Source organism: Lactuca saligna, chromosome 9 (assembly GCF_052625555.1).
Source record: "Lactuca saligna cultivar CGN05327 chromosome 9, ASM5262555v1, whole genome shotgun sequence".
Classification (NCBI taxonomy): domain Eukaryota; kingdom Viridiplantae; phylum Streptophyta; class Magnoliopsida; order Asterales; family Asteraceae; genus Lactuca; species Lactuca saligna.
In genome coordinates, this window is record NC_136425.1 from 38501908 (window position 1) to 38512965 (window position 11058).

Sequence of the window (11058 nt, forward strand, 5' to 3'; positions counted from 1 at the left end):
AAGGAATTTTCGAGCTTTCTCATTTGATGGTTAGTATGGGGAAACAACTGTCTTATCCTTTGGTTTATAAGCTTTTAAAGTTGGCTTTAATTTTACCCGTAGCGACCTCAAGTGTAGAAAGATGTTTTTCGAAGATGAAGCTCTTGAAGACCGACTTGCGCAACAAATTGGCGATGACTTTTTTAACGACGCATTATTTTGCAATGCTGAGATTGAAGCACTTGTGAAAGTTGAGAATGAAAAAGTAATGGAGCGGTTTCAAATGCACGAAGATGACAAATTTAAATTGTAGAAGATAGTTGTTATGTTTTTAAATTTTTATGTAATGAATCGTTTTTTTGTATTAGAAGTAATAAATTATTTTTCAGTTTTAAATTATGTTTGACTGGAGTTTTTTTTGGCAACCTCTACTATTAATTCCTGCGTCCGCCCCTAAGAGGTGGTCAACATTTCGATATAAATTTAGAACTTTAGTTCGTTGATTTAAAAAAATTATTTGCTTTTTATGTATCTTTTGGTATAAATTTGAGTCTATCTACATTTCTTTGTAATACGTTTTTGAATTACTTGAATATTACTTACTTATATTCATAGACGTTTCACATATAATATGCTTTTGGTTATCTCTGCTTGGCATGGCTTTGACCCTTCACTATTTTGGTTTGCCAACTTAAGTCCTCCTAAGTTCCTATTTAAAATATAGCAACTTACTTTCTACTACTTCTCTAATACATTACTGCCGCCACAACACGCGGCGGGTAATATCCTAGCTGGAAACTATTTAGGGTTATTTATTTATACTATATATATATATATATATATATATATATATATATATATAGAGAGAGAGAGAGAGAGAGGGAGAGAGAGAGAGATAAATTCGGAAAAATAATGATCTTGAAATTCAATCTCAACCATATATTTCTCATTTGTCGCTCTAGCGCTCCAACGTACTAGTGCGGCTGGATAGTTATAATTATAATTCAACACCACCCGCTCATTTTCCCCCCGCCACCTTCCTTATTACCACAAGCGTCACCACCACCACCACTACCACCACCTTTGCCACTAACCGACCCCACGATTGCCACCTCCGTCATCTATACCACCACCACCTCTTCCACCAACCAACATAATCATATATGGTTACTTAATATGTGAACATGCATATATGTATAATCATTTATGATTAGGCATATATTTATACACATGTATAATCATATACAATTATACCTCTCTTCCATATAATCATTTATGACTAGGGAATGGTTCAAAATTAGAACAATAAAAGATCAAGAACCCTAAGATCCATCATTTTCTTATTAAATATGTTAAAATCCTTATTTTTATATTTTTTTTTGTAAGAAATGGGTAAAAACCATAATTTTTACAGTCTAATATTTTCATGCATACATTTATTCATATGTTTAGATAAAAATTATATAAAATATCCAACCTAATATTGTCCTTTAACAGTTTAGTACAAAAGATTCACAACTTAATACAATCAATTATAGACTAATTTAGAAGTCAAGATCAAAGTCTACCACCGCCACCACCACCAACTGCTACACGCCGCCACCAACTAGCTACGTCACCATCGTAACCATTTTTTCTTCAAACCAGATCTGTATAATCATGTATTGACAGCTTAAATATTATATTCACAATTTAATAAAACTATTAGTTCACTAATTTAAAGTTTAATGTAAAACAATTATAAAAACTAATACATTATTACATATTTATACAATACAAAAGATAAATATATTCACAAGAAAATCAATACAAACATTTATATGTAAATTTTTCATATTTTAACATGGAAATCATAAAACAATTCCCTGTTTAATATACAAAATTTACAGCTTAATATAACAAATTCACAGTTTAATAAACAAAATTATACATTTTCATCCATAATCTCTACTTAAAACTTACATTTATACATTTAGATTTGAAGACTAGTGTTTTTTCAATGTTTAATTTACACAATATTCACAATTTAAAGTTTACATACTCTGTTCAAAATTAGAGAAAATCATATCTATGTATAATGCTTCTTTCATCTCATATTTGAAAAAGCAATATAATAAATTCACAGTTCAATACTATTAGGGTCAGGATCCTCAAACCTCATCAGATATTCAGGATCCTTGACTATCTCAAGATCCTGACTATTATCATTATTATTATTTACTAACATTTATAACAGTTATATTTCATTCTTAACTAACACATGTGCAGAAATAGTCAAGAGAAGAATTATTGTCAACAAATTTTTGTCTCAACTATGCTAAAGAATCAGAATACTAAGTCAAACAACGTTCACAAAGCTGGTCATAGAGGATCCCGGGAATATCGGACATCTTGTTAGCTAGTTTAGACTATAAATTGACACATGTATGTCGCACACGACACACTATTGAATCTTAGCTTACTCTACGAACTTTTTCACTTGTTCTTACTAAAATACTCTTTGTAATCATCAATTTATATTAATAAAATCATCAAGTCAGGTGACCATTACCACCTCCCAATGTTTTGTGCCGGAGATCCTAGCAAGGATCAAGGGCTTTCCTTATAAACAATCGTGTCATTATCTTTATCTTTTACTATTGAACAATTCGAACATCACAGCTTCTCATTCAATTTGGTTGATCTATACTTGTGTAATTTTTGACCAAAACAATTTGGCGCCCACCGTGGGGCCTTGGTGTTCAAAATCCTCGAAAGATCATGTCTACACAACCAATCCTTTCTTCATTCTCCGCTCCTTCCATTCTAACAAAAAACCTACCACCTCCTCCGAGTAGACCTCCTGGTCAGAGGAAAGCGCCTTTCACTTCCAAGAGAAACACCCCTCCGGTCACTAACCAAGGAAGTTTGGGATCTTCATGACTCCAGGATCCGACTGCTCCGGTCACTATTGCTAAACTCTTCACTGTGATGAGGAAAATGATGCAACAGATGACTCAGCAGCAAGATGAGAATAGAACACTACTTAGAGAAGTGGAGAGGATGAAGGCGAAATTTCAGAGATCCCAAGAAACGATGCCCACAGTTGTACAACCAAGGATCCTGAACTTCAACAATGTAGGATCCTCAGGAAATCATCAGGGGAATACAACTCCTGCTGCGTCACCCTGGGGGACAACTATGAACAATCGATCATCTATGATCAATAATCTCAATGAGCCTTTCAATACTCTTAGAAACCTTGATTCTAGTAACTTCTTAAACAACAATACTATCAATACTAACTCTATAAACGTTGATGCAGGAATAGGTCCAAACATGGCTAAGGAACTTCATTAATTGAGACAGATGATCTCAAGCATACCCGGGGTAGTTCAACCTATACCAGAATACCCGGGGTAGTTCAACCCATACCAAAAGCGTCTCTAACAAGTCACAGGATCTCGAGATTTGCTCCTATGATAGCCGATACCGAAGTTCTTAAGTGCTTCCAGACTCTTAGCATGAAGCCTTATAATGGAACTACAGATCCTGAAGAGCATGTAGCACAATACCGAGAAAGGATGGAGATCATTTCCATCCCAGTGAACTTGAAGGAAGGTTGCCTATGCAAAAGCTTTGGTTCAACCCTCAAGTGATCAGCTCTTAAATGGCTGCTAAACATTCCTCCCCATTCTATTACTTCATTTGCACACTTAGTAAATATTTTCAATAACCAGTTTTCTTATAGCAGAACTTTCGAGAAGATCAATAGTGATCTTTATCGGGTGGTTCGGGATCCTAAGGAACGACTTAGGGATTTTGTTAACAAGTTTGGCAGGAAAACTCTAAGCATCCGCAACATTGACATGATGACTGCTGTAGAGGCCTTCAAGATGGGTCTAAGGAAGGATTCACCCTTCTATGAAGATCTCGTGATGACCCCATGCAAGAGATTTGGCGAAGTTAGGTTTCGAGCATTGAGGTTCATAAGCTTGAAGAGGATAAAGAAGTCCAGAAGAGGAGCAACCCTTCAAGTCAATACGAGAATCCCAATAGGAAGGGTAAATCCTCGGCCCCAAGATCCTACAAATCAAAGCCCTATTCCAAACCAGATCACCATATTGTTAATGCCCTCGAAGATGAAGGAGAGGAAGAGGAACCTCCTAAGATAACTGACTATTGTTTTTCTGTGGATGTTTCAAGTTTAATCCATGCTATGCAGGATCTCGGAGACAAAACAAGGTGGCCAAAGAAGGATAACAAGTCCACCAGTTGGAAATACGAGTCCAAATGGTGTGCTTACCACGAAGATTTTGGTCACATGATGGAGGATTGCATAGCCCTAAGAAAGGAGATCAACTACCTCCTTAGCAAAGGGAATCTTGAAGAGATCCTTAGGAGAAAGAAAGAAAAGTCCAAGGAGAACAAACAGGATGGTCACAAGATCCTGGAGAAACCAGGATCTCCACCCCTAAACGTCAAGATAATTAACGTTATCTCAGGCGGATCTAACATTTGTGGTACTTCTTATTCTCATGCTAAAAGACACACTAAGGTCTCTAAAATAGAAAAGGAGGATAGACCAGAGAAGGATACCTTGGTTAGCAATGAAAAGGAAATCACATTTGATGAGACGGACAAGGAAGGGATCCAGGTCCTCACCATGACGGACTGATGATAACACTGTACATTGCGAACCACTTCATCAGAAGGATCCTTGTTGACAGAGGATCCTCGGTCAACGTCATACACTTGGATGCACTAAAGAGGATGGACATCCCGAAATCAGAGATAATCAAAAGATCCTTGGTCCTCATAGGATTTAGCAGAGAAACGAAATACACCATTAGGGAGATAAAGCTACCAATATAGATAGAGAGGGTAAACTCTATACAAAATTTCTGTGTTATCGACAATTTATCTTCTTATAATGTGATATTAGGTAGACTGTGGATCCACAAGATGAAAGAGGTTCCATCAACATATCATCAGTGTGTAAATATGCCTACTCCGTGGCGAACAGTAAAGATCATGGGAGATCAACAAGAGTCAAAGGAATGGTATAAAACTTCTATGAAGCCTATGACGATACCCCAGCAAGCATAGCAATAAATACAGGGGGCACGACATGTTTTAAAAATGAAGGAACAATACATGAAGGAAGCGCCCCTGAGCATCAAGGATCCTGAAGCCAATGTCCTCATAGGATCCTTAATACCTGAGAAAATCGAGCAAGTCCTGTTAAACTTCCTTCGAACCAGAAGCAACCCGTTCGCATGGAAACACGATGATATGACATGTATAGACTGTTGGATTAGGTGTCTAAGCCCATAACTATAATTGGGATGTACTTGACCTGATAGTAGCATGGTCCTTTTAGGTTGCCTTCACCATAACAATGGATATGATGAATTATAGTGAAAGAGGTTAGTTTATGATTTATTAATATATTAGAAGAATAATGTATTAATTGAGAAATCATATTATTTAATTGATATTGATTAGAAATTAATTTGGAACGAATTTTGTGATCAAAAGAGACTAATTAAATTGACGGGGACTGATTATGTAAATCAGTAATAGTTGTAGTTTGGGCTAATGGATCTTATTGGCATAGGATGTACGAAAATATATGGGGAGCCCATAGAATTTTGTCCAAGGCATGCCATATGGGGATCCATATGTTTCTTGGGGCCTAAACAAGGGAATTAGGGTTTCCAAGTTGTAAACCCTAGGAGCCTCAACTGTAAAAGGAACCCCATGACTCACAAAATCAGACCCTATGATTTCATAAGAAACCCTAGCCGATTTTGAGGCCTCCTATCTCTCTCTCTCTCTCTCTCTCTCTCTCTCTCTCTCTTATTCTTCCTTGTTGCTAGTGGTGTTTGTGACTCCATTAGAGGTGCAACATTTGAGGCACTAAGCTCTTGAAGGTCAAGATCAAATCAACAACAAGAAATGTATTATTCTAACCCTGATTTGAGTAGAATTTCATTCTTATGAATGCTAGATTAGGGTTCTTGCTTTGGAATTTTAATTTGCATGTCTAACTTGAGAAAAACCTAGATACAAAGCAATTAGGGTCTCATGTGCACCATAGGAATGTTGTAGAGCTCAAAACCCATCAGTGGTATCAGAGATTAGGGTGTTTTTCTGTTGTATGATGCAATTGTATTGTTTTCAAAGCTGAAAAAGTTTCATTTTTGGCCTCTGACTGCTAGACTCGACGAGTCCCACGAAGGAACTTGACGAGTTGGACTAACTCGACGAGTCCATTCCCTGACTCGACGAGTTGGTTCGTCTGGTGGCAGGATTTTTGGATTTTTGGCTTAAATTAGATTTGGATAATTACCATAATTTGTTTTTACTGACTAAATTCAAATTTTGTAATATAGTAATTGATATCCTTATCTAATTAAAAGATAATTGTCAAATTTTAAGATAATTATAAGATTATGTGATAAATTAATTATTTGAAAATTTTGATATGAATTTTCTTGCCAAATAAATTGGAGTAGATCATATTTGTGATAACGATAAAATTATATGATTGATTTAATTGTTTTAAATTTGATCTAGAAGTTTTGAAAAGTTTCAAAATTTTCCCTCAAGTTTTGGAATTTAAAATTTGATTAAAAGTTTAAATTGTGAAATATTAAATTCTAAAACCCTAGCATTTTAAATGTTTAAAATACATCCTTTTGGTTTCATAATTTAAATTTAGAATTAAAGGTTTTAATTTTGGAAATTTAAATGGACACAACTAGAAGGAATAATTATGGCCTTATTAATAATTAATTAAAATATTAATTAAGAGAGTATTAATAAATCCATAACAACATGGTTTAAAATTTTAATTGAATTAAAAGTCTAATTTTTTCAAAAGATTAAGCCACTTAGTATTTTAAAAGTTTAAAATACACCCTTATACTATATAAAATTAAAAGTCTAATATATTATACATGTATATGTAAAAGGTCAGTCTTACCGTTAGTAGGCCTCATTCACGAAGCTGGTCTATAAGGGGTGTTTAAGGAAGCGGCCTGTAAAATGACTGCCATTGGGTATCCACTCTTATCCACCGCACTTTTGACTAGTGGAGGGTCGTTAGCCGAAGAGGTAGGATAAGACATTCTCATTAATAAGTATAATGAAAGTACAAAGTAATTAGACATTTCATAATTTCCCAATCTTAGTTGCTTTAGGAAAAATGTGAATTTGATGCTAACCCATGAAATTGTAAATTGTACCTTATTAGTCGTTAATGGAGCGTGCGTGGTTAACCGACACACTAATATGGGACTAATGAAGGATGACAATGGGTAGCTTGTAGATTATCATAGATTAATGGAGCGTGTGTGGTTAACAGGCACATTGATTAGGTGATAAATGACTTCGAGAATACCAAGCTAATTTTCATAGTTATTCACACCTTGTTTGTGATCCTCGGTGTCCCGGTCACAAACTTGAATGGCATAATCGAGATTAAACATGCTATTGAAAAGTTCAATGAATCTCAAAAGATCTAGGAGTTTCATTTAAAACCTAATTCGGGTAAAATTTTGTTTTCGTGGTGGAAATGGTAAATCTTCATTTACCTACCGACAAATAGTTTACAATTGGATTACATCATCCCTCTTCCGAATTGTGAGTTATTGTGTTGGGTCCTAGCTTTAATATTTCATTTGGGTGTTATATTAAGGATTAAATCAACTAACTTGAATTTCTCCCTTTTGTAGATGTGTAGTTCTGACAACTATGGTCTTCCCGAATCTTTTGGAAAAAAGCTTTCCTCATGAAGATGATGTTCCATGTTTTGATCAAGGAACTAGAAATCATACTTCACTTCCTCCACCTCCTCCAATTATTCTCCCTGACCACGTGTTCGTCGACTTGAAAAGTTCAAGATCACTCAAGCCCTATTGGCAAGCAAGCATGAAGATGGAAAGTTTGTGTGTGCACACGTCCTGAAGATAAAGTTGCATATTGACAGGCTGGGAATGTTGGGTCTTGTTTTCCCGAGGAAGTTGGATGTTGACTTGGTTCTTCAATTACTTCCCGATTCATATGGTCAGTTTGTTAAAGACTACTATATGACAGATCACGACGTGACCCTTATTGATCTTACATATTAGCTAATTGTTGCTGAATCAACAATGATTTGGTGCACTGGACAAGCAAATATGATTGGAAGATCTGCATCCCAAATTTCCATGAACCCTAACAATGGAAAAGGTGATTGTCCAGAAATGGTTTCTTCTCCTAAGGGAGAGAAATCGACCATGGTCGAAAAGTTTGATCATAAGAGAATGGCCAAGTCTGAGATGATCCCATGCGCCATTCCAAAAGAGTCTATTTGTTTCTATTTCCAACAGAAGGGAAATTGGATGCGAAGCTGCCGTATCTACCTAAAAAATCACAAGGATGGTAAAGTTAAAATATATGACTCTACTTCAGGTAAGTCCACTATCTAACACTATTAAGTTCCTATTTATAGATTCTTAATACATGATGTTATAAGATTCAATTTTGATGTTTTGTAGGATTGAAGAAAATAAAGGAAGCTTAAAGGAAGAGCAAGCTGAGTCTGGTTGCGAAGAAATGGATTTTGATCGCATGGTTCGATGATTGGATTTTTGAGCCGCTGCTTAGGAGTTATGATAGATTGCTTAAGAGTATTTAGTAACATTGTTTTCATCTGTACTTGTGTTGAAAGGACAAGTTTTTTTTTGTATTTTATAAATAAAGAAAAAATTTTGATCTTGTCTTATTGTATATTTCCTTGCAATGTCATTTGTGAAAATTGTTGTTTTATATATTGTTAGCAATGTTGTATATGGATTTGATTCATAGTTATATCATTTGTGGTAAGTGTCATAGTTTACCAAATAAGAAAGGATTCTCATCACCCAAGTTTCAATTGGATAGAAACTTGGAATCATGCGACTTGTATTGTGTGATGAACGAAAATCTTCATCTTTGGGAAATTAAGACTAATTCCTTGTTCACATATGTATGTGAGTCAAGTGAAAGACTTAAGGATCTAGTGTACATTAATATGTATTGGTCAGATCCACCACAAAGGATGATAAAGACTATTCTTCATGATTTACTAATGGTTCAGTAAATATGATTATACTTACAAGATTAAGTATAATTCTAATACCTTGAAAAGTTTCAAAGTATAACAAATAAGAAGAATCAATTAGGAAAGTTTCTCCAATCTGAAAGGAAAGGAGAGTACTTTAGTATCGAGTTTTATGATCATCCTAATGATTATGGATACATGTCACAATTGATCCTCTAAGGACACCTTAGTGCATAAGTATGACTAAGAAGAGGAATTGGGAATTGTTGAAATGGTTAAATCAAGAGGGCGAGTCATACGTCGTTCTAAAATCAAGTCTTAGAGTCATACTCCAAGATTGTGTCTTGAGTGACTTATCCTAATTAGGTTTATAACACATTATGAAATGTGGAGTAGAACAGTATTCTTATTTATGCACATTTGAAATTGGTAAGTTGTGATGTTTTAGATAAAACAAAGATCAACTAAAACCAATTGTATAAATTGTTTTTCTGGATAAGAATCCGCACTAACTCTTGAATATTTGTTTGTCGAGTAATGTTACTTAACAAGAGAATCTTATATGTCAAGAGGTCAGTGGGAGTCTCAATGATCTTGAATAGTTTCAAGAAGTAATCAAGAATAAACCTATTGTTTATCTCTAGCACACGACTTGAGGTTTGTAACCTATCGTGTTGACATATTTTTATTTCTGGGCACATTACAGTTAAGTTAACTATGCATGTGAGTTCTATGAGTTCTCATTTGATTGAATAAGGCAAAACACCTTGATCAATGAAAGTACATTGACCCGTAAGTGTGAGATGCTAAATAGCTTGGAAGCAATGGTAGGTTGTTGTGCTACTAAATGGCAAGAAATTAATATTAAACAAGTTCAGTCCATATGAGTTTGGATTTGTCACAAACCTTCTCTTTTGAAAGTGGTTGGAAATGACAAATTTACATGGATATGAACACATACACCATAAAATCTAAGTGTCAAGAAGTTTCTCTCTACTTCATGAAAATGATTGTGAGGAAATGTGTTCACTGGTAAATTTTAAAGAGTTAGCAATTGTGTTAATTGCGTTCTTAAATTTGATTATGATTACGACATCCCTCTTCATAGTTCGAATTGTGAGAAATAACAAATGGTTTGAACATTTGGGACTTATCGCTATAAGTTCTAAAAAGGCTTAGACACACACATAAGCTGTCTATTGAAAGGTGTATGAGTCTGAGAAGCATAGATAAAGGTTTATCGAAGCATCTCGTATCAGGAATCTGAACTTTGGTAAGAAAGTCAATAAGTATTGATTTCTAGAAGTCCACCTGATTTTTGAATACATGTCAAAGCTAGTGGGAGCATAATTATTACGTTAAGTGTTGCGAGTTAGCAATTCTATATATATAGGAAACAAAGTTTTAATTTGCAATGTTGTAGAGTTTGAAAAGTAGTTTCGCTATAGTAGGATTTAAGGGAGAGGAACTTATACTTCATTTCGAATCTAAAAGTTTAGATTGAAGTTTTAATGGAACTTAGTCATGGATATATATATATATATATATATATATATATATATATATATATATATATATATATATATATATATATATATATGAATGTAATGTTGAAATGTTTCAACATAAGAAATTCTATATATGGAAATACTATAGCAAGAGACTAGTAAAGTATCATGTCTTTATGTAAGACATTATGAATCGTGTCCCATATGCTTCAGGTATAGGGATCGATTGCATATCCTATAATATTCACGTTTTATAATTTTCCAAATGCCTACGACATTAAGAGGAAAAAAGGAATAGAATATGACTAAAGTAGTTAAACAACTATCAAGGACGATCTAAGGTTCACTAAGGATTAGTCGCTTGTGGGTAGTTGGAAGTCTAGTGATGAATGAACCGTATTGACATAATTATGAATAGATAGGAATCTGTTAAGAACGCATTGTCAAATATGGAAATCTTTCCATAATGAGAGTTGGATATTAAGAATCTATGTGTAGGTG

At 34.5% G+C, this 11058-nt stretch overlaps 1 protein-coding gene across 1 annotated transcript; it reads left to right on the plus strand.

Moving 5' to 3' along the window:
• Positions 1–3437: 3437 nt before the first annotated feature.
• LOC145016229 (uncharacterized) lies at positions 3438–4636 on the plus strand. Its single transcript, XM_078974612.1, has 3 exons — positions 3438–3613; positions 3713–4022; positions 4184–4636. The coding sequence occupies exons 1-3, from the start codon at positions 3438–3440 to the stop codon at positions 4634–4636; spliced, it is 939 nt and encodes a 312-aa protein (XP_078830738.1).
• The last annotated feature ends 6422 nt before the right edge of the window (positions 4637–11058 follow it).

Coding starts and splice junctions, on each gene's coding strand:
- LOC145016229 (XM_078974612.1), top strand. CDS start 3,438: ATGATAGCCGATACCGAAGTTCTTAAGTGCTTCCAGACTCTTAGCATG. Junction 3,614..3,712: donor AGCTTTGGTTCAACCCTCAA/GTGATCAGCTCT, acceptor TTCTTATAGCAG/AACTTTCGAGAAGATCAATA. Junction 4,023..4,183: donor CGAGAATCCCAATAGGAAGG/GTAAATCCTCGG, acceptor CATGCTATGCAG/GATCTCGGAGACAAAACAAG.